The 24,372-nt window shown below is 45.1% G+C and overlaps 1 protein-coding gene across 1 annotated transcript in view; it reads left to right on the forward strand.

Annotated features, from left to right (window-relative positions):
* The window catches only part of LOC109878897 (NXPE family member 3), a 36,726-nt gene extending 20,963 nt beyond the window's left edge, over positions 1 to 15,763 (forward strand). The window contains exons 2-6 of the mRNA XM_020471101.2: positions 11,827 to 11,943; positions 12,904 to 13,676; positions 13,821 to 13,891; positions 14,142 to 14,360; positions 14,454 to 15,763. Of these exons, the coding sequence (XP_020326690.1) occupies positions 11,842 to 11,943; positions 12,904 to 13,676; positions 13,821 to 13,891; positions 14,142 to 14,360; positions 14,454 to 14,998 (1,710 nt within the window). The 5' untranslated portion in view covers positions 11,827 to 11,841 and the 3' untranslated portion in view covers positions 14,999 to 15,763. The remainder of the gene's footprint in view (positions 1 to 11,826; positions 11,944 to 12,903; positions 13,677 to 13,820; positions 13,892 to 14,141; positions 14,361 to 14,453) is intronic.
* Positions 15,764 to 24,372: the final 8,609 nt, after the last annotated feature.

Below are 24,372 nucleotides of genomic sequence, written 5' to 3' on the forward strand. Positions count from 1 at the left end.
GCTCACCGTTCTTGTGATCATTTTGACCCCACGGGGTGAGATCTTGCGTGGAGATTATCAGTGGTCTTGTATGTCTTCCATTTCCTAATAATTGCTCCCACAGTTGATTTCTTCAAACCAAGCTGCTTACCCATTGCAGATTCAGTCTTCCCAGCCTGGTGCAGGTCTACAATTTTGTTTCTGGTGTCCTTTGACAGCTCTTTGGTCTTGGCCATAGTGGAGTTTGGAGTGTGACTGTTTGAGGTTGTGGACAGGTGTCTTTTATACTGATAACAAGTTCAAACAGGTGCCATTAATACAGGTAACGAGTGGAGGACAGAGGAACCTCTTAAAAGAAGAAGTTACAGGTCTGTGAGAGCCAGAAATCTTGCTTGTTTGTAGGTGACCAAATACTTATTTTCCACCATAATTTGCAAATAAATTCATTAAAAATCCTACAATGTGATTTTCTGGGTTTTTTGGGGCATTTTGTCTGTCATAGTTGAAGTGTTCCTATGATGAACATTACAGGCCTCTCTCATCTTTTTAAGTGGGAGAACTTGCACAATTGGTGGCTGACTAAATACTTTTTTGCCCAACTGTATACATCATTACCAGACAGTACTAAACTTGAAATAACCTTTATTAATGTTTATAATATACAATTGTGCAGGTAGACCCTGGGTATGTCTTAAGGATAGAAGCGGCCAGCGCCGTAATCATGTCCAGCTTATTCATCAGGGTTATGAATATAGGGTAATCAATCCATTTAAAGCTAAACACTGGCATAAAAACGTTTACATCCTTGCAGGCTTTGGAAAATACATATGAACTGACAGACTTCGTCGCATTTGTACTATCAAATTGTTCATATGCTAAAATTGTCACTTTGGTGTCGGGGCTATACGCCATTGAAGAGATCCTTATGGCTTTCAAATCACGGCACCCGCACACAACCTCTTCCAATGCAAAGCCAGGCATGTTTGTACCACTCAGGGCCTGTTCAATTTGACAGAGCACTTATCTTAAGCCATTCTCTCATACGCAGCGCAGGAGAAAAACTCCCGGGTTTTGCATGATAAAGGGGTTTGGGTCCGCTGTCTGTGAAAATCTTGACAGTAGAATCCTCAGATTGGAATATGTAAGCCATATGTCCATCACTCATATCCAAAACTCCTTTAAAACATTCAGGGGCAAAAGTATACAGAATGGTGTCGTCTGCATAGAGGTGGATCAGAGAATCACCAGCAGCAAGAACGACATCATTGATGTATACAGAGAAGAGAGTTGGCCCGAGAATTGAACCCTGTGGCACCCCCATAGAGACTGCCAGAGGTCCGGACAACAGGCCCTCCGATTTGACACACTGAACTCTATCAGAGAAGTAGTTGGTGAACAAGGTGAGACAATCATTTAAGAAACCAAGGCTGTTGAGTCTGCCAATAAGAATGTTGTGATTGGCAGAGTCGAAAGCCTTAGCCAGGTCGATGAATGCGGCTGCACAGTAATGTCTCTTATCGATGGCGGTTATGATATCGTTTAGGACCTTGCGCGTGGCTGAGGTGCACCCATGACCAGCTCGGAAGCCAGATTGCATAGAGGAGAAGGTATGGTGGGATTCGAAATGGTTGGTGATCTGTTAGTTAACTTGGCTTTCGAAGACCTTAGAAAGGCAGGGTAGGATAGATATAGGTCTGTAGCAGTATGGGTCTAGAGTGTCACCCTCTTTGAAGAGGGGGATGACTGCGGCAGCGTTCCAATCTTTGGGGATCTCAGATGATACGAAAGAGAGGTCGAACAGGCTAGTAGCTGTTGCAACCATTTCAGCAGATAATTTTAGAAAGAGAGGGTCCAGATTGTCTAGCCCGGCTGATTTGTAGGGGTCCAGATTTTGCAGCTCTTTCAGAACATCAGCTATCTGGATTTGGGTGAAGGAGAAATGGGGGAGGCTTGGGCAAGTTGCTGTGGGGGGTGCAAGCCAGTTGACCGGGGTAGGGGTAGCCAGGTGGAAAGCATGGCCAGCCATAGAAAAATGCTTATTGAAATGTTCAATTATCGTGGATTTATGACAGTGTTTCCTAGCCTCAGTGCAGTGGGCAGCTGGGAGGAGGTGCTCTTATTCTCCATGGACTTTACAGGGTCCTACAACCTTTTTGAGTTTGTGCTACAGGATGCACATTTCTGGTTGAAAAATCTAGCCTTAGCTTTCCTAACTGCTTGTGTATATTGGTTCCTAACTTCCCTGAAAAGTTGCATATCACGGGGGCTATTTGATGCTAATGCAGTATGGCACAGGATGTTTTTGTGCTGGTCAAGGGCAGTCAGGTTTGGAGTGAACCAAGGGCTATATCTGTTCCTGGTTCTAAATGTTTTGAATGGGGCATCCTTATTTAAATTGGAGAGGAAGGCACTTTTAAAGAATAACCAGGCATCCAATACTGACGGGATTAGGTCAATATCCTTCCAGGATACCTGGGCCAGGTCGATTAAAAAGGCCTGCTCGCTGATTACAAAAGCCTGCTCGTTTTAGGGAGCATTTGACAGTGAATAGGGGTGGTCATTTGACCGCAAACCCATTACGGATGCAGGCAATGAGGCAGTGATCGCTGAGATCTTGGTTGAAGACAGCAGAGGTGTATTTGGAGGGCAAGTTGGTTAGGATGATATCTATGAGGGTGTTTACGGATTTGGGGTTGTACCTGGTAGGTTCATTGACAATTTGTGTGAGATTGAGGGCATCAAGCTTAGATTGTAGGGTGGCCAGGGTGTTAAGCATGTCACAGTTTAGGTCACCTAGCAGCACGAGCTCTGAAGATTGATGGGGGGCAATCAATTCACATATGGTGTCCAGGACACAGCTGGGGGCAGAAGGTGGTCTATAGCAAGCGGCAACGGTGAGAGACTTGTTTCTGGAAAGGTGGATTTTTAGAAGTAGAAGCTACGGCAGAGACGTTAGCCAAGAGTAGCAACTCGGATTGCAGCTAGCTAGCTGCGATGATCCAGGTGAAAAGTTTCAGAGCTTGTGGTAGGAATCCAGAGATATGGAGAAAAAATAAGTCCGGTATGCTCTGGTTTGAATCGCATTGTGCAAACTGGCGAGAGATTTCCGAGCTAGAGGTTAGCTGATGACCGCTAGCAGTGGTTGGCTGACTACTAGCTAGTAGCTAGTTAGCTGGCTAGCTTCTGTTGGGGGATTCTGGTTCGAAAGTAAAGAAAAATATTTTTGAGGACCCATGCCAAATCTTTTCAGCGTCCTGATGGTGAATAGGTTTTGCCTCTTCATGGCTGTCTTGGTGTGCTTGAACCATGTTAGTTTGTTGGTGATGTGGACACCAAGGAACTTGGCTCTCAAGCTCTCAACCAGCTCCACTACAGCCCCGTCGGTGAGAATGGGGGCGTGATCAGTCCTCCTTTTCCTGTAGTCCACAATCATTTCCTTTGTCTTGATCATGTTGAGGGAGAAGTTCTTGTCCTGGCACCACACGGTCAGGTCTCTGACCTCCCCATAGGCTGTCTCCTTGTTGTCGGTGATCAGGCCTACCACTGTCATCTGCAAACTTAATGATGATGTTGGAGTCGTGCCTGGCCATGCAGTCATGAGTGAACAGGGAGTACAGGAGGGGACTGAGCATGCACCCCTGAGGGGCCCCCGTGTTGAGGATCAGCATGGCGGATGAGTTGTTACCTACCCTTAACACCTGGGAGCGGCCCGTCAGGAAGTCCAGGATCCAGTTGCAGAGGGAGGTGTTAAGTCCCAGGGTCCTTAGCTTATTGATGAGCTTTGAGGGAACTATGGTGTTGAATGCTGAGCTGTAGTCAATCAATAGCATTCTCACATAGAGAGTGCAATAGAGACGGCATCATCTGTGGATCTGTTGAGGTCGTATGCAAATTGGACTGGGTCTAGGGTTTCTGGGATAATGGTGTTGATGTGAGCCATGACCAGCCTTTCAAAGCAATTCATGGCTACAGACGTTAGTGCTACGGGTAAATAGTCTTTTAGGCAGGTTACCTCAGTATTGTTGGGCACAGGGACATTTTGGTATTATAGACTCAGACAGGGAGAGGTTGAAAATGTCAGTGAAGAAACTTGCCAGTTGGTCAGCGCATGCTCCGAGTACACCTCCTGGTAATATGTCTGGCCCTGCGGCCTTGTGAATGTTGACCTGTTTAAAGGTCTTACATCAGCTGCGGAGAGCGTGATCACACAGTGGTCCAGAACAGCTGATGCTTTCATGCATGTTTCAGTATTACTTGCCTCGAAGCGAGCATAGAAGTTATTTAGCTCGTTTGGTATTCTTGTGTCACTGGGCAGCTCTTGGCTGTGCTTCTCTTTGTCGTCTGTAATATTTTGCAATTCCTTACACATCCGACGAGCATCGAAGCCGGTGTAGTACGATTCAATCTTAGTCCTGTATTGACGCTTTGCCTGGTTGATGGTTCATCGGAGGGTATAGCGGGATTTCTTATAAGCTTCTGGGTTAGAGTCACACTCCTTGAAAGCGGCCGCTCTACCCTTTAGCTCAGTGTGAATGTTGCCTGTAATCCATGGCTTCTGGTTGGGGTATGTACACAAAGGGTTGTGAGACATGGGTTTGATTTTTGACACATGAAAAGTGGGATGTATACGGAGGGTACGGAACAACAGAATATGAACAGCAGAGGGGCTAATGACCTTGGAGATGGGGAAAGGGCAGATGAACTGGGGGGATGAACCGGGGAGAAAGTTTGCAGGACAGCCATACCTTCTGCCCATACCTTTTGCCCGAGATGATACTGGGGAGCCGGGGTCCGGTGGCATTCCACTTTCATCGATAGCAGGGGAGTCGGGGTCCGGTGGCAGTCCACTTGTCATCGATACCTGGAGGTGGTCTTAAGAAGGGCCGATCGGGCTCTCTTCCAGGTACGATGACAGTGGTGGACAAACACTTGGGCTGAAGGTATGCCAACCTCTTCCTCTTGCTCAGGGAAGAGTGGGGGCTGATAGCCCAGGGAACACTTAAAGGGCGAGAGACCCATGGCAGAGCAAGGAAGGGTGTCGCGGGCGTATTCGACCCACTCTAGTTGCTGGCTCCAGCTGGTGGGGTTGGTGGAGACCAGGCAGCGAAGAGTCGTTTCCAAGTCTTGGTTGGCTCGCTCTAACTGGCTGTTAGACTGGGGTTGGAACCCGGACGACAGGCTGGCCCGACGACCCAATGAGCGTGCAGAACGGGCTCCAGCCCATAATAGCACCAGCAGTCCAGTCTATGATTGGATTGTGCCGCTCGAGCCAAGAGAATCCCAATACCTCGGGAACCTGATGCGTCTTAATCAGCATAAATTGGATTGCCTTGCTGTGGTTCCCTGACACTCGTAGGTTGATGAGAGTGGTATAGTCAGTGACCCGTTCTATAGAGCGCCTGTCCAGCGCTCTAACGTCCATGGGAATGGAGAGAGACTGAGTGGGAGGTCCATTTCGGATGCCAGGGTAGTGTCCCAAAAACTCACATCGGCCCTAGAATTTATGAGTACATGGAAAGATTTTGACTGGTTCCCCTACAGCAGGATGGCATGGAAAGGGGTGCGAGTAAGGGGAGAGGAATAAGGCCCACCAGAGTACTCGCCCCTTCATGATGAGCCTGGTTTTTTAATGGGCAGGTAGCTACAAAATGTCCCATTTTATTTATTCGTTATTTTACCAGGTAAGTTGACTGAGAACACGTTCTCATTTGCAGCAACGACCTGGGGAATAGTTACAGGGGAGAGGAGGGGGATGAATGAGCCAATTGTAAACGGGGGATTATTAGGTGACCGTGATGGTTTGAGGGCCAGTTTGGGAATTTAGCCAGGACACCAGGGTTAACACCCCTACTCTTACGATAAGTGCCATGGGATCTTTAATGACCTCAGAGAGTCAGGACACCCGTTTTAACGCCCCATGCAAAAGACGGAACCCTACACAGGGCAGTTTCCCCAAACACTGCCCCGGGGCATTGGGATATTTTTTTAGACCAGAAGAAAGAATGCCTCCTACTGGCCCTCCAACACCACTTCCAGCAGCATCTGGTCTCCCATCCAGGAACTGACCCATAGCTCCACAATAAAGACAGCTCTGGGTGTGGAGTTGGCGTAAAGGCTCAGCCGGAGTCAATCTAGCCCTGCCCAGGGCTAGATTGAAGGAGTCGGCAGCCCTTGGTGATTCCCAAGGGTGACGTCTCTCAGACTTGTAGACGTCAGCTGTCTCCAGGATTCTTTGGAGGCGAGGTGGGAATCGAGGGTGAATGCAGGCAACAGGGCACAAATTCCCTCTCCTTCCTACGATCTCGAAGCCGCCCATCAATCTGGACGATTAAGGCTATGAGGGAGTCCAGGTCAATGGGCAGCTCCCGGGCTGCAAGCTCATCTTTGACCACCTCCGATAATCTGTGAAGGAACATGTCGAACAATGCTTCCAGGTTCCAGAAACACTCAGCTGCCAACGTGCAAAAATCCACTGTGTAGTCTGCCACACTATGGGAGTCTTGACGTAGCTGGAGCAGCTTACAAGCAGCCTCTCTCCCGGACAACGGAGAATCAATCACCTTCACAATTTCTGCCACAAACTAATCTAGATTGAGAAAGATGGAGAACAGTTGCTCCTGCACCGCCGTAGCCCAGGTGAGTGCCCTCCCGGACATCAGCGTTATGATCGACGCTATCCTTGAGCGGTCCGAGGGGAACGAAGAAGGCTGCAGCTTGAAAATGAGAGAGCACTGGGAGAGAAAAGCCAAGCAGGTTCCAGAATATCCAGTGTAGCGCTCCGGAGGAGGTAAGAGGGGTTCTCGGGACACTGGGGTAGGCTGGGAGATTACAGCTGTGACCCGCTGCCCAGTGAGGAATCTGCAGAATTGCTCCAGCAAAGTCTCGAATACCTGGGCATGGCGTTCTGCCAGGGTATGGAGTCCCTCCATAAGACATTGCAGTAACTCCTTGTGTCGTCCAATGGTGGCAGGGAGACAGCATTGTGGAGCTGGTCTGAATCTGCTGTGTCGGTCATGCCCAGTTCATACTGTTTTAGGGAAGACCCAGATGCAGACAGTGCCAAAGTAACAAAAGTTTATTACTAGAACAGGGGGCAGGCAAAACGACAGGTCAACGGCAGGCAGAAGTCAGTGTGGTGGGACAAGGTACAGGACGGCAGGCAGGCTCAGGGTCAGGGCAGGCAGAATGGAAAACTAGTAAACAGAAATAAAAAACAGACAGGAGCAAGGGGGAAAACGCTGGTAGGCTTGACAAATAAAACGAACTGGCAACAGACAAACAGAGAACACAGGTATAATTACACAGGAGATCAGTTGGTGCTAAATACGGCTGCTAGAATCCTGACTAGAACCAAAAAATTTGATCATATTACTCCAGTGCATGCCTCTCTACACTGGCTTCCTGTCAAAGCAAGGGCTGATTTCAAGGTTTTACTGCTAACCTACAAAGCATTACATGGGCTTGCTCTTACCTATCTCTCTGATTTGGTCCTGCCGTACATACCTACACGTACGCTACGGTCACAAGACGCAGGCCTCCTAATTGTCCCTAGATTTTCTAAGCAAACAGCTGGAGGCAGGGCTTTCTCCTATAGAGCTCAATTTTTATGGAACGGTCTGCCTACCCATGTCAGAGACGCAAACTCGGTCTCAACCTTTAAGTCTTTACTGAAGACTTATCTCTTCAGTGGGTCATATGATTGAGTGTAGTCTGGCCAGGAGTGGGAAGGTGAACGGAAAGGCTCTGGAGCAACGAACCGCCCTTGCTGTCTCTGCCTGGCCGGTTCCCCTCTTTCCACTGGGATTCTCTGCCTCTAACCCTATTACAGGGGCTGAGTCACTGGCTTACTGGGGCTCTCTCATGCCGTCCCTGGAAGGGGTGCGTCACCTGAGTGGGTTGATTCACTGTTGTGGTCATCCTGTCTGGGTTGGCGCCCCCCCCTTGGGTTGTGCCATGGCGGAGATCTTTGTGGGCTATACTCGGCCTTGTCTCAGGATGGTAAGTTGGTGGTTGAAGATATCCCTCTAGTGGTGTGGGGGCTGTGCTTTGGCAGAGTGGGTGGGGTTATATCCTTCCTGTTTGGCCCTGTCCGGGGGTGTCCTCGGATGGGGCCACAGTGTCTCCTGACCCCTCCTGTCTCAGCCTCCAGTATTTATGCTGCAGTAGTTTATGTGTCGGGGGGCTAGGGTCAGTTTGTTATATCTGGAATTCCTCTCCTGTCCTATTCGGTGTCCTGTGTGAATCTAAGTGTGCGTTCTCTAATTCTCTCTTTCTCTCTCTCTCTCGGAGGACCTGAGCCCTAGGACCATGCCCCAGGACTACCTGACATGATGACTCCTTGCTGTCCCCAGTCCACCTGGCCGTGCTGCTGCTCCAGTTTCAACTGTTCTGCCTTATTATTGTATGACCATGCTGGTCATTTATGAACATTTGAACATCTTGGCCATGCTCTGTTATAATCTCCACCCGGCACAGCCAGAAGAGGACTGGCCACCCCACATATGCTCTCTCTAATTCTCTCTTTCTTTCTCTCTCTCGGAGGACCTGAGCCCTAGGACCATGCCCCAGGACTACCTGACATGATGACTCCTTGCTGTCCCCAGTCCATCTGACCGTGCTGCTGCTCCAGTTTCAACTGTTCTGCCTTATTATTATACGACCATGCTGGTCATTTATGAACATTTGAACATCTTGGCCATGTTCTGTTATAATCTCCACCCGGCACAGCCAGAAGAGGACTGGCCACCCCACATAGCCTGGGTCCTCTCTAGGTTTCTTCCTAGGTTTTGGCCTTTCTAGGGAGTTTTTCCTAGCCACCGTGCTTCTACACCTGCATTGCTTGCTGTTTGGGGTTTTAGGCTGGGTTTCTGTACAGTACTTTGAGATATCAGCTGATGTTCGAAGGGCTATATAAATAAATTTGATTTGATTTGATTTGATTTGACAGGCGATAATGAGGAGAGATGGGAGACACCTGGTGGGGGGTGGAGACAAGCACAAAGACAGGTGAAACAGATCAGGGTGTGACAGATCAATGGAAACAGGATGCACCTGAGCTCAATTTTGAGTCTCATAGCAAAGGTTCGGAATACTTATGTAAATAAGGGTCTGAATACCTATTTAATACATTAGCAAATATTTCTTAAAACCTGTTTTTGCTTTGTCATTATGGGTTATTGTGTATAGATTTATGAGGGAAAACAGTTATTTTATCAATTTTATAATAAATCTGTAACTTAACAACATTTTGAAAAAGTCAAGGGGTCTGAATACTTACCAAATGCACTGTACTTCCATAAAACATTTTAAACTGGTACCAGGCTACCTTCAGAGGAGAATTGTGAGGCTTGTGGGCATCCTAGAGAAAAACAGACATGTTCGTGAGAGTCTCAACTTTCGATGGAGGGCTACCGAGTGGGCAGCGGTCTAAGGCACTGCATCTCAGCGCTAGAGGAGTCACTACAGACCCTGGTTAGATTCCAGGTTCTATCACAACCGACTGTGATTGGGAGTCCAATAGGGTGGCGCACAATTGGCCCAGCATCGTCCGGACCAGGGTTTGGCTGGGGTAGGCCATCATTGTAAATAAGAATTTGTTCTTAACTGACTTGCCTAGTCAAATAAAGGTTAAATAAAATAAAAAATACAGACAGACGTTGGCAGATCTGCGGTACTGGCTTCAGACAAGTCCTGTGACGCTTGTGGTGGTCATAGAGCAAAACAGAGAACACCATTGTGTTCGTGCGAGTATGGATTTTGGTTCGCACGATTCAGACGTTGTCGTGAGAAGACCGATTTTATGTTATTTTAGATTCTTGGTCTGACAAACACTGCTGTAGCTCTCCCATCTTCCACAGCAGATGTGTAAGGATGACAAGGGCGGATGCAGTGGACTGAGACAGCCCATTATCAGCCTTATGGTGGCATTCTGAAACTGTTTTGAAAAAAACATAAATGTCACTGTTTTTCGCAATACATTGCAGTCAATAGGAATAGATGAGTGTCACAGGGTTGATGTTTTTCTCAGTACATTGCAGTCGATGGAAAAAGATGTGTGTCACGGGGTTGATGTTTGTCATTACATTGAATGGGAAAAGATGGGTCACAGAGTTTATGCCTAAGTGAATGTATTGTATTGAATGGGGGAAGATTTGCATCACAATATGGATTTGGAAGAGAAAGACATCACAGACATGACACCTCTATCCCTCTCTTTCTCTCATTCTTTTTATTCATCAATCTACACACAATAACCCATCATGTGAAAAGAGGTTTTTAGAAATGTTTGCAAATGTTTTAAACATACAAAACAGAAATACCTTATATAAGTATTCAGACCCTTTATGTGAGACTCCAAATTGAGCTCAGGTGCCTCCTTTCCATTGATCATCCTTGAAATGTTTCTACAACTTGATTGGAGTCAACCTGTTGTAAATTCATGTGATTGGACATGATTTTTAAAGGCACACACCTGTCTATATAAGTCCCACAGTTGACAGGGCATGTCAGAGCCAAAAAACCTAGCCATGAGGTCAAAGGAATTGTTCGTTGAGCTCCGATACAGGATTGTGTTGAGGCACAGAGTAGACAGTGGCCTCCATCAGTCTTAAATGGAAGAAGTTTGGAACCACCAAAATTCTTCCTGGAGCTGTCTGCCTGGCCAAACTGAACTTTGGTCAAGGATGTGACCAAGAACCTGATGGTCATTCTGACAGAGCTCCAGAGTTCCTCTGTGGTTATGGGAGAACCTTCCAGAAGGACAACCATCTCTGCAGCACTCCACCAATCAGGCCTTTATGGTAGAGTGGCCAGATGGAAGTCACTTCTCAGTTAAAGGCACATGACAGTCCGCTTGTAATTTGCCAAAAGGCATCTCAGACCATGAGAAACAAGATTCTCTGGTCTGATGAAACCAAGATTGAACTATTTTGCCTGAATGCCAAGCATCATCACGTCTGGAGGAAACCTGACACCATCCTTATGGTGAAGCATCTTGGTTGCATCATTATGCTGTGGGGATGTTTGTTAGCGGCAGGGACTGGGAGACTAGTCAGGATCGAGGGAAAGATGAACAGATAGATCCTTGATGAAAACCTGCTCCAGAGCGCTCAGGACCTCAGACTGGGGCAAAGGTTCACCTTCCAACAGGACAACGACCCTAAGCACACAGCCAGGGCAACGCAGGAGTGTATTCGGGACAAGTCTATGAATACCCTTGAGTGGCACAGGCAGAGCCTAGACTTGAACCTGATCAAACATCTCTGGAGAGATCTGAAAATAGCTGTGCTGCGACTCTCCCCATCCAACCTGATAGAACTTGAGAGGACCTGCAGAGAAAAATGAGAGAAACTCCCCAAATACAGGTGTGCCACGCTTGCAGCATTATACCCAAGAAGACTCAAGGTTCTTCAAGAATGTACAAAGTAAAGGGTCTGAGCACTTCTGTAAATGTGATATTTCATTTTTATTTTTATACATTTGCAAAAATGTCTAAAAACTTGTTTTTGCTTTGTCATTATGGGGTATTATGTGTAGAATGATGAGGGAAAAAAGCAATTTAATACATTTTAGGATAAGGCTGAAACCTCCCACTCCTCTTTCTATTCTGATTAGAGCCCATTTGCACTGCTCTGTGAAGGGAGTTGTACACATTTCTCAGAACAAGAATAGACTGACGAGTTTCAGAAGAAAGGTCTTTGTTTCTGTCCTATATCTGAGAGGTATAAGAAAGAAAATGTTAAATTTTAAAACTTTTTTTAACAATTTAACTTGGTCAAAGAAAATGGCTCAACAGAATTAAATACAATTATTATCTGTCCCTTACCAGCTTCTTTGTGTCAATATCAGGCTGACTGACAGAGAATGGACACCATGTGGAGGAGCCTGTCCAGATATATCTGTATCTTCTTCCTGCTGGCCCTGGCAGGCCTCTTCTTCCTGTTCAGCAACATTAACATTCTGGAGGTAGGGTACAGCCATCTGGCCTAATATGAACCAATCATTCTGGAGGTAGGGTACAGCCATCTGGCCTAATATGAACCAATCATTCTGGAGGTAGGGTAAATCCATCTGGCCTAATACGAACCAATCTCACATGGCTTCTATCACCCTCTCCCCCTCATCAGGGGAGCTACACTGGGGTGTCTCTAGCTGCTCTTATCAACGTGGGTGTATTTACATACACTAGTGTTGCTTTTAATTATATTGGGTGGCACAAAAACAGTCCACTGCGTTGCCTTAAGTTAAATACAATTAACTTATTGTGCTGGGTGCCAGGAATGTTGGTCATTATGAAGTTTGGAATTTGAGACAAAATATCTGAAGAATCGTATTATTAAACAGACTTTCCAAATGTGGGTCTGTTGTAGACCCACTTCCTCTCTGTCCACATATGGCACACGTGAAGGACTTTTATTTTGACCTGAGGTAAGCAGAGGAAGTCAGTTGACAACAGACCCACATTTGGAAAATCTGTAATACGATCCTTTAGATATTTTTCCCAAAGTCAGCCTTCATAATAACCAACAGTCCTGCCCATCGGCACAGTAAGTTGAAATGGAAATGGATTTAATATTTTTGTACAACCCAATACAATTGAAAGCAAAGCTAGTGTACCACGTTGCTAAGAGCAGCTAGGGCATCACGAAAACAGTAGGTTTTTAGATGCTACACTTGATGCATAGATTTTGCCAGCATCAGCAGAATGCAAGCCAACTTTATCAAGTGTTCTTGGGTGTGAGTCATGCATCAAATTCTTGGAAATAGTACCAGAGAGTCATTTTACACTGAACAGCGCAAGCCTCTCACAGAGCTGTGCTGCTTATGTCCAGGTTTCATTAAAATGAATGGAAGCGTCACACACTCTACAAAAGTTAGTGTCCAGTGTATCATGCCTGTTAGTGACCTCTCCTCTTTACTCAGCAGAAGCTCAACTGCCAAGCAGTGTCAATGTTCTACCAGCACCAAAGCAACATCCACTCAGCTTTGCTCCCAGAGGGCCCTTCTCCTCTGGACCACAACCAGAGCTACTGTAGCCAGGAGCCCTCACCGGAGGAGGCTCTGGAGGAGCGTGACCTCCTAGAGTCCATCGCCTGGCCACAGCCTCAGCCCCATTCTGTGAATGTGTCCCTGAACCAGAGCAGTGACCCTGCACACAGCCTTTTTGTGATCCTGCCAGCAGGGGGCAGGAGAGAGTGGCACGTGGGGAACCAGTTGGAGGCTCTGGTCCATATGCATGACTTCCAGGGGCGTCCCAAGAGCTATGGTGGAGACTTCTTGCTGGCCCGGCTGCATTCCTCCACATTGGGGGCAGGCGTTGCAGGACAGGTGCTGGACCACAGGAATGGGACCTACTCTGCCATTTTCCCGTTACTATGGCAGGGGTCTGCACAGGTAGAGGTGACACTGGTCCATCCTAGTGAGGCTGTTCATGTTCTACGACGGATACGAGAGGAACGGCCTGACCGGATTCCCTTTCAGAGTCTGTTCCGCTCTGGAAAACTGTCCCAGACAACTGTATGTAACCTGTGTCTGCCGACAAACCAGAAGCCGCTGTGCAATTACACAGACCCCCACACAGGGGAGCCCTGGTACTGCTACAAGCCCAAGCAGCTGAGCTGTGACACACGGATAAACCACGCCAGGGGACCCTATGTGAACCATCTGCTCGTGAACAAGGAGGCATTGCTCTTTCAAAGGTTAGTGAGTTTTACAGTATGCAAGTGAATGAGTTTAAAAGTGTGTGAAATGTATTCTCAGACTTTGTTTCCAATGTATCAGATTGCATGCTGCATTGAATTTATTTAACATTGAAATATGATTCTTTCTCCACTTTTTCTCAGTGGTGTAAATATCAAAGTTCCCATTCATCCTTCAGGGTCTGACAGTGTCATTGTGCTGCCTGAGAAAAAAGGTAGGCAAGCAAGGAGATACCACAGTACAACTGTGTGTATATCGTTTTAACACTAGTTAACCAGCCTACTAACTGCTCTGCTCCGCTGTGTGGCTGTTTACTTCAACTCTGGAGAGTTTCTGGGTGTGCAGGACAGTATTCGAGCCAACTACTGTATCTACAGTAATGTAAGGTGGGAAAGCCCTAGCACTTCTATTGCCTGTAAAGTGATGATGCTAGCTGGTGCAAGAGGCTTGCTTTTCTCTTTCAGACAAAGCAGACGTGGAGAGAAGCAGCATGAAGACAGAGTCTACCAGGATCACTCCTTCCGGGTATTACTTCCAAGGGTCATGGCGAGCTCTGGGTGGTGGTGTCATGCGCCAGTTTAACATCTCATCTGCCACTCAGTGTCTGAAGGGCAAGGTGGTGTACATGTACGGAGACTCTACTGTCAGACAGTGGTTTGAGTACCTCAACACCTTAGTACCAGGTTAGTCTTGCGGCATCTTTCACTCTCTACTGTGCTTTCTAACACTCTCTTCTGTTTGTCCAACTCCCAACTCTCCCTTCCTCCTTGTGACAGACCTGAAGGAGTTCAACCTTTACAGTCCTAAGAATGTGGGGCCCTTCATGGCAGTGGACAGCACCCACAACATCCTGCTGAAATACCGTTGTCATGGTCCTCCAATCCGCTTCAACACTGTCATCGCCAGTGAGATGCGCTATGTAGCTAATGAGCTGGATGGCCTAACTGGTGGGTCAAATACTGTGGTGTTCATCAGCATATGGTCCCATTTCAGCACCTTCCCTGTGCAGGTATACATTCGCCGACTACGCCACATTCGGCGGGCGGTGGTGCGGCTTCTGGACCGAGCTTCGGGGACCCTGGTGGTGTTGCGCTCGGCCAACCTCCAGGCCCTGGACCCGAAAGTGAGCCTGTACAATAGTGACTGGTTCTCAGTGCAGCTGGACGGGGTGCTCAGGGCTATGTTCAAGGGTCTGGATGTTGTACTTATAGACGCCTGGGAGATGACCCTTGCCCACCACCTCCCCCATGCCCTCCACCCACCTCCTATCATCATCAAGAACATGATAGACATTATCCTCTCTCAAGTCTGCCCAGAGTAGGGCTAGCAGATTAAGAATGATTTTATCATTCAACACCTACAGTATACAATATTTAAAAAAATGATAAGAAATACCAAATTCTGCATTATGTGTTTTTACTGTTGTCACATCACCCTTGATAGTATCACCGATATTTAATAAGCTTACGTATCGGCCACACGGCCTTCGTCAGAGCTTTTGTTATGTCGGTAAAACCACCCGCTCTCTCGAACATAAAAGTTAAATCAGGAGAAACGACAGGGATTATCCAGTCGCTGTACATTTCAATGACCTGAAGCATGACATTTCTACCTTTAGATTTTGTGGCATAGAGAAAGTTAAGATATCAGACAGGGGTGATATTAATAATACTCCGAGTAAAAGAGAATGCTTTGGGATTTTCACCCTCCAGACATTATTTCCTAAAGGTCTTAATGATGAAATGCTTGTTATGTTGTGAATTTGAACATGAAATATGTGTCTCTTGTAGATTATTCTGACGTTTTTCGAACGATGTACCCTATGACTAATGAAAACTTACTATGTCCTCATTGAGATTTTACAGACTTTTACAGACCTTATTTATGCACTTTTGTAATATTTATGAAATGCATATTGTTATATTTGGTAGCACTTATTTGTTTTTCCTTTGCCTCCAACCCCCTTCGATGTGTAGAACGGATGTGGGTGGGGCCAGGTCTACATAAGGGTGCACATTTTTTGTAATCACAAAAACTCTGACGAAGGACGTGTGGCCGATACGTAAGCTTATTAAATATCAGTGATACTATCAAGAGCAGTGTGCGGTTTCCTTTTTCCTTCATCTTGTTCAATTGTTGCCATGCACCTGCAAAAAAGATTGCTCAGATGTGCGAGTGCCTTTTGAATACTGTTGTCACATCACAATGAATGATGATTGTTACTGATTGTTACATTTTGTCTGTGAACATTTGTGTCCAGATTTCTCTATTGAGGCTTACACTGAGTGTACAAAACATTTAAAGACAACAGCTCCTCCAATGACCAAGTGAATTGAGGTTAAAGCTATGATCCCTTATTGATGTCACTTGTTAAATCCACTTCAATCAGTGTAGATGATGGGGAGGAGACAGGTTAAATAAAGATGTTTAAGCCATGAGACAATTGAGACATGGATTGTGTATGTGTGCCATTCAGAGGATGAATGGGAAATACACAAGATTTAAGTGCCTTTGAATGGAGTATGGCTGTAGGTGCCAGGTGCACACCGTTGGCATAAAGAACTGCAATGCTGCTGGGTTTTTCACGCTCAACAGTTTCCCGTGTGTATCAAGAATGGTTCACCACCCAAAGGACATCCAGCTAACTTGACACAACTGTGGGAATCATTGGAGTCAACATGGGCCAGCATCCCTGTGGAATGCTTTCGACACCTTGTGGAGTCCATGCCCCTGACGAATTGAGGCTGTTCTGAGGGTAAACTGGGAGGGTGCAACTCAATATTAAGAAGTTGTCCTTAATGTTTTGTACACTCAGTGTATGTCAAACGTGATTTGCTTATTTTAAATGTTTTATAAAAGTACGGACTGAGCTTCAAAATAGCATAATATCATACACTGTAGTTGGAGAAAACATGGGAAAGTTATTTTGCTTTAAAAGGTGATAAACTTGTTGTCCCACATTGGAGACAAGTAAGAGAAAATTCCCTTAGATTTTTATGAGATTTTCACACCTCCTAGAGGGCTCTTCTTTGTTTACACCCATTCAGCATAGTTCACACCCACCTGATGGTCCAGGTTTCCTCCAGACATGACGCTTGGCATTCAGGTCAAAGAGTTCAATCTTGGTTTCAGCAGACCAGAGAATCTTGTTTCTTATGGTCTGAGAGTCCTTTAGGTGCCTTTTGGCACACTCAAAGTGGGCTGCCATATGCCTTTAACTGAGGTGTGTCTTCTGTCTGGCCCCTCTACCATAAAGGCCTGATTGGTGCAGTGCAGTGCAGAGATGGTTGTCCTTTTGTCCTTAATGTTTTGTACACTCAGTGTATGTCAAACGTGATTTGCTTATTTTAAATGTTTTATAAAAGTACGGACTGAGCTTCAAAATAGCATAATATCATACACTGTAGTTGGAGAAAACATGGGAAAGTTATTTTGCTTTAAAAGGTGATAAACTTGTTGTCCCACATTGGAGACAAGTAAGAGAAAATTCCCTTAGATTTTTATGAGATTTTCACACCTCCTAGAGGGCTCTTCTTTGTTTACACCCATTCAGCATAGTTCACACCCTCTTAAGCCTTAGCCCAACCCACAAATTGTTAACGCATGTGAGTCAGCATGGCATTGTCCTCCAGAATGTAGTCTCACTACTTTATCCCTAAGAGTCTGTTGATGCACCCGTGTGTCAATCCAAGTAACATAATAAAAAAATCCCTTCAAAATCCATCAGGCTGCGTCTCAATCCACCTATGCTGGCTTTCTGCATCTGCCTATGCTAGCTTTCTGCATCTGCCTATGCTGGCTTTCTGCATCTGCCTATGCTGGCTTTCTGCATCTGCCTATGCTGGCTTTCTGCATCTGCCTATGCTGGCTTTCTGCATCTGCCTATGCTGGCTTTCTGCATCTGCCTATGCTGGCTTTCTGCATCTGCCTATGCTGGCTTTCTGCATCTGCCTATGCTGGCTTTCTGCATCTGCCTATGCTGGCTTTCTGCATCTGCCTATGCTGGCTTTCTGCATCTGCCTATGCTGGCTTTCTGCATCTGCCTATGCTGGCTTTCTGCATCTGCCTATGCTGGCTTTCTGCATCTGCCTATGCTGGCTTTCTGCATCTGCCTATGCTGGCTTTCTGCATCTGCCTATGCTGGCTTTCTGCATCTGCCTATGCTGGCTTTCTGCATCTGCCTATGTTGGCTTTCTGCATCTGCCTATGTTGGCTTTCTGCATCTGCCTATGTTGGCTTTCTGCATCTGCCTATGTTGGCTTTCTGCATCTGCCTATGTTGGCTTTCTGCATCTGCCTATGTTGGCTTTCTGCATCTGCCTATGTTGGCTTTCTGCATCTGCCTATGTTGGCTTTCTGCATCTGCCTATGTTGGCTTTCTGCATCTGCCTATGTTGGCTTTCTGCATCTGCCTATGTTGGCTTTCTGCATCTGCCTATGCTGGCTTTCTGCATCTGCCTATGCTGGCTTTCTGCATCTGCCTATGCTGGCTTTCTGCATCTGCCTATGCTGGCTTTCTGCATCTGCCTATGTTGGCTTTCTGCATCTGCCTATGTTGGCTTTCTGCATCTGCCTATGCTGGCTTTCTGCATCTGCCTATGCTGGCTTTCTGCATCTGCCTATGCTGGCTTTCTGCATCTGCCTATGCTGGCTTTCTGCATCTGCCTATGCTGGCTTTCTGCATCTGCCTATGTTGGCTTTCTGCATCTGCCTATGCTGGCTTTCTGCATCTGCCTATGCTAGCTTTCTGCATCTGCCTATGTTGGCTTTCTGCATCTGCCTATGCTGGCTTTCTGCATCTGCCTATGCTGGCTTTCTGCATCTGCGATCGAAGGTGCCTTAGTTACAGTGTTATTTGGAGTTACAGTGGTGTTTGTCAGACCATGAGACATCCCGAAAATTGGTCTTCTTACGAAACATCTGTAGCGTCCAAACGGTTTGGCCTACAAAACTATTATGACCCCTCTATGGAAAGGGAGACTCTCACAAACACGATGGTGTTCTCTGTTTTGCTACGACAACCACACGTGTCACAGGACCCTTACGAATGTGTGGAAGTATGGAGGTAGTTTTGTGCCCCCCAAAATAAGGGGTGTTAACAAAAACAAACAAATCCTGAGCTTTCTAATATTCGGAAAATGTTCAGACCCCTTCACTTTTTGTTAAGTCCTTATTCTAACATTGATTAAATTGTTTTTTTTCCTTCTCATCAATATACACACAACACCCTATAATGAGAAAGCAAAAACAGTTTTTTTTTATGTTTGCAAAAATGGAAATATCACATTTTCATAAGTATTCAGACCCTTTATTAATCAGTACTTTGTTGAAGCACCTTTGGCAGCGATGACAGCCTCTAGACTTCTATGGTATGAACCTACAAGCTTGGCACACCTGTATTTGGGGAATTTCTCCCATTCTTCTCTGCAGATCCTCTTAAGCTCTGTCAGGTTGGATAGGGAGCGTTGATGCACAGCTATTTTCAGGTCTCTCCAAAGATGTTCGATTGGGCTCAAGTCCGAGCTCTGGCTAGGCCAATCAAGAACATTCAGAGACTTACCCCGAAGACACTCCTGCGTTGCCTTGGCTGTGTGCTTAGGGTCTTTGTCCTGTTGGAAGGTGAACATTCACCCCAGTCTGAGGTTCTGAGCACTCTGGAGCAGGTTTTCATCAAGGATCTCTCTGTACTTAGCTCCGTTCATCTTTTCCTCGATCCTGACTAGTCTCCCAGTCCCTATCGCTGAAAAACATCCCCACAGCATGATGCTGCCACTGCCATTCTTCACTTTAATGATGGTCCAGGTTTCCTCCAGACATGACGCTTGGCATTCAGGTCAAAGAGTTCAATCAACCTTCTGGAAGGTTCTCCCATCTCCACAGAGGAACTCTGGAGCTCTGTCAGAATGACCATCGAGTTCTTGGTCACCTCCCTGACCAAGGCCCTTCTTCCCAGATTGCTCAGTGTGGCCGGGCAGCCAGCTCTAGGAATAGTCTTGGTGGTTCTAAACTTCTTCCATATAAGATTGTTGGAGGCCACTGTGTTCTTGGTGACCTTCAATGCTGCAGTTTTTTTTTGCTACCCTTCCCCAGATCTGTACCTCGACACATTCTTATCTCAGAGCTATCTCGAACAATTCCTTTGAGCTCATTGCTTGGTTTCTGCTCTGACATGCACTGTCAACTGTAGGGGACTTACAGTTGAAGTCAGAAGTTTACATACACCTTAGCCAAATACATTTAAATTCCCTGTCTTATGTCAGATAGGATCACCACTTTATTTTAAGAATGTGAAACAGAATAATAGTAGAGAGAATTATTTATTTCAGCTTTTATTTCTTTCATCACATTTCCAGTGGGTCTAAGTTTACATACACTCAATTTGTATTTGGTAGCATTGCCTTTAAATTGTTTTGGGTAGCCTTCCACAAGCTTCCCACAATAAGTTGGGTGAATTTCGGCCCATTCCTCCTGACAGAGCTGGTGTAACTGAGTCAGGTTTGTAGGACCCCTTGCTCTCACACGCTCTTTCAGTTCTGCGCACAAATGTTCTATAGGATTGTGGTCAGGGCTTTGTGAGGGGCACTCCAATACCTTGACTTTGTTGTACTTAAGCCATTTTGCCACAACTTTGGAAGTATGCTTGGGGTCATTGTCCATTTGGAAGACCCATTTGCGACCAAGCTTTAACTTCCTGACTGATGTCTTGACATTTTGCTTCAATATATCCACATCATTTTCCTCCCTCATGACGCCATCTATTTTGTGAAGTGCACTAGTCCTTCCTGCAGCAAAGCACCCCCACAACATGATGCTGCCCCCTCGTGCTTCACGGTTGGGATTGTGTTCTTCGGCTTGCAAGTCTCCCCCTTTTTCCTCCAAACAAAACGATGGTCATTATTGCCAAACATTTCTATTTTTGTTTCATCAGACCAGAGGACATTTCTCCAAAAAGTACGATCTTTGTCCCCATGTGCAGTTGCAAACCGTAGTCTGGCTTTTTTAATGGCGGTTTTGGAGCAGTGGTTTCTTCCTTGCTGAGCGGCCTTTCAGGTTATGTCGATATAGGACTTGTTTTACTGTGGATATAGATACTTTTGTACCTGATTCCTCCAGCATTTTCACAAGGTCCTTTGCTGTTCTAGGATTGATTTTCACTTTTCGCACCAAAGTACGTTCATATCTAGGAGACAGAACACGTCTCCTTCCTGAGTGGTATGACGGCTGCGTGGTCCCATGGTGTTTATACTTGCGTACTATTGTTTGTACAGATTAAAGTGGTACCTTCAGGCGTTTGGAAATTTCTCGCAAGGATGAACCAGACTTGTGGAGGTCTACAATGTTTTTTCCTGAGGTCTTGACTTATTTCTTTTGATTTTCCCATGATGTCAAGCAAAGAGGCACTGAGTTTGAAGGTAGGCCTTGAAATACATCCACAGGTACACCTCCAATTGACTCAAATGACATAATTTTCTGGAATTTTCCAAGCTGTTTAAAGGCACAGTCAACTTAGTGCATGTAAACTTCTGGCCCACTGGAAGTGAGTTATAAGTCAAATAACCTGTCTGTAAACAATTGTTGGAAAAATTACTTGGGTTATGCACAAAGTAGATGTCCTAACCGACTTGCCAAAACTATAGTTTGTTAAATAAGAAGTTTGTGGACTGGTTGAAAAATGAGTTTTATTGACTCCAACCTAAGTTTATGTTAACTTCAGACTTCAACTGTATGTAGACAGGTGTGTGCCAAGTCCAATCAATTGAATTTACCAATCAAGTTGTAGAAACATCTCAGGGATGATCAATGGAATCAGGATGCACCTGTCCTGAGCTCAATTTCGAGTCTCATTGCAAAGGTTCTGAATACTTATATAAATACATTATATAAATACATTACATATATTTGCAAACATTTCTAAAAACCTGTTTTTGCGTTGTCATTATGGGGTATTGTATGTAGATTGAGGAGGGGAATCAGTAATTAATCGAGTTTAGAATAAAGCTGTAATGTAACAAACTGTGGAAAAAGTCATGGGGTCTGGATATAGGACAGACACTTCAAAACTTTATTCCTCATTATTAGTTTTTTGACTGTCTTTTTGCCAACTATTAATACTGTATGTTATTCAATATGTGTTTCAGTGTTTCTATGGGATATGATGGTAAAGGCCAAATTCAAAATGTATCTGGATGTGGTGGTCCTGGGCTGAAGTGGTTACACGTGGTTTGCTGTTGTGAGGCCGGTTGGACGTACTGCCAAATTCTATAAAACAACATTGGAGGCGGCTTATGGTAGAGAAATGAACATTAAATTCTCTGGCAACAGCTCTGGTGGACATTCCTGCAGTCAGCATGCCAATTTCACGCTCCCTCAAAACTTGAGACATCTGTGCTATTGTGTTGTGTGACAGAACTGCATCAGGTGCACCTGTGTAATGACTATACTGTTTAATCAACGTTGATATGCCACACCTGCCAGGTAAATGGATTATCTTGGTAAGGAGAAATGCTCACTAACAGGAATATAAACAAATTGGTTCAAAAAGTTGAAAGAAATATGCTTTTTGTGTGAATGGAACATTTCTGGGCTTTTTTATTTCAGTTCATGAAACATTACAATGAAAATTACTATGAAATAATAAAATATTTCAGTTGTGTATATTACTTAGTATTTATTTGATGACTATATTGTTTTTCATTCCTTAAAGTCATCATCTCATTTCTGCTCAAGCAGTAGCAGCTCCAGAGCTGAAATCATTTTACTAGTTCTTCAAATTAGATAAAGCATACTTTCTCCAACTTTCTCTATCCCTCTAGTCATTGTGTTGTGTACATTCCTCTCTCATGTGATCGGTGTGTATCTAATGGCTCCCGAGTGGCACAGCGGTCTAAGGCACTGCATCTCAGTGCAAGAGGTGTCACTAGTACTACCCCTGGTATAAATCCAGGCTGTGTCACATCTGGAGGTGATTGGGAGTCCCACAGGGCAGCCCATCGTTGTCCGGGTTTGGCCGGTGGTAGGCCGTCATTGTAAATAAGAATTTGTTCTTACCCGACTTGCCTAGTTAATTAAAACTGTATAAGTCTCTGTGAGTTTCCATGAGATAGCACAGTGACAAAATTGGCTATATTGTGCAAATTCATGAAAACAAAAATGAGCTTTTTGGTCATATAGTGAGGGTTAGGCACAAGGTTTGCAGTGTGGTTAAGGTTAGGTTTAAAATCACATTTTATGAAGAGAAATTGTAGAAATAGGTAGGGTTTTATAACTTTGTAGCAACTAGTGACAACAGTCTTTGTTTGAGCTGGAAACAACAGGTGCAATGGATTAGGGTCATTGTAGTTAATTACCAAGTTTCTGCGCTGAATAAGGGTGAATATTTGCTTAATGAAAACTACAACTCCCTTCAACCCAGCATCCCACATAGTTCTTGACTTGATTTCTCTCGGGAGTGATTTGATTTCACACTGGAGAAGTAACTAAATGGAATTCAAGTAATTGAACAGATGTCGGTCATTTTACCACTAATCTGTCTTAAAAATGTTATACTTTTTTGTATGTTATCTTTTATAAATATATGAAAGAGGGAGGTGCCTACAAGCCTCTCAAAAAAAATGTCTTACCTCTCCTGCACATGCTATTTTCATTGGACTTATAAACTCTCATCATACTGTAAATAAATAAATACACATTTCAAAACAAGTTCAAATGTTTTGATAAACTTACATTCAGTTTCCCCTCCCTGTTGCAAACAGCAAACTTGGCTGGATTAAGATGAAATCGTCAAACCTGTTACATTCAACCCTGTTACTATAATTGTAACCTTTTATGGTCATTTTTCTTCTTTTAACCTCTGGAGATAAAACATGTTTGTTATGAAGTTGAACATGTGTTCTTTATGACAGAATGTTAAAATGTAGTGAAATCAATAGTTATTAAACTACCCAAAATACACTATCAGTGGAAAGACCCAGCTAAGATGGATACCACAAAATAATTAGGTGCTCAGCCTGAAACTGAGAAACATACAATACAAGACAAATTGTCAGACACACTCGTGCACACACAGACAAAATACACAAGTGCCCACGTACACATGCACGTGCGCACAGACACACACTTTAACACTGCAGGAAGGGACAATACATCATGCCAGCTTGGACAGTTTGAATATATAAGTTAGTGTGTCTATAGGCTTTAACACCAGGTGGTTGCTATGGAGAGGACGTACCTGTCACCTCTCACCTCTATCAACCCACCCCTGCCCATCTCCCCAAAACAGCAGCAACCTCCTATCCGTTCTTCAATAGGAACAATTGTCACGACTTCCACCGAAGGTGGCTCCCCTTCCTGCTCGGGCGACACTCGGCGGTCGTCGTCACCGGTCTACTAGCTGCCACCGATTCCCTTTTCCATTTTTGTTAGTTATGTCTTATTGGTTTCACCTGTTTCTCGTTTGGGGTTTGGTTTAGGGCTATTTAAGCCTGTTGTGCCCGCCTTGTTTCTCTGTTCTGTTTTGTGGTAATTGTTTGTATTTTTCCGGACTGTTTGTGTCCTGTTTTTGGCCGAGTCATTTATTTGCCTGTTGTTTTGGCATGACCTTTTCTCACCAGAATAAATATGGTTTTCCTTAAACCTCTACTCTCTGCGCCTGACTCCACACCCACCACTCCTAGTTACGTAACAGCAATAATATTAA

The sequence above is a fragment of the Oncorhynchus kisutch genome, linkage group LG13, assembly GCF_002021735.2.
Source record: "Oncorhynchus kisutch isolate 150728-3 linkage group LG13, Okis_V2, whole genome shotgun sequence".
Taxonomy (NCBI): domain Eukaryota; kingdom Metazoa; phylum Chordata; class Actinopteri; order Salmoniformes; family Salmonidae; genus Oncorhynchus; species Oncorhynchus kisutch.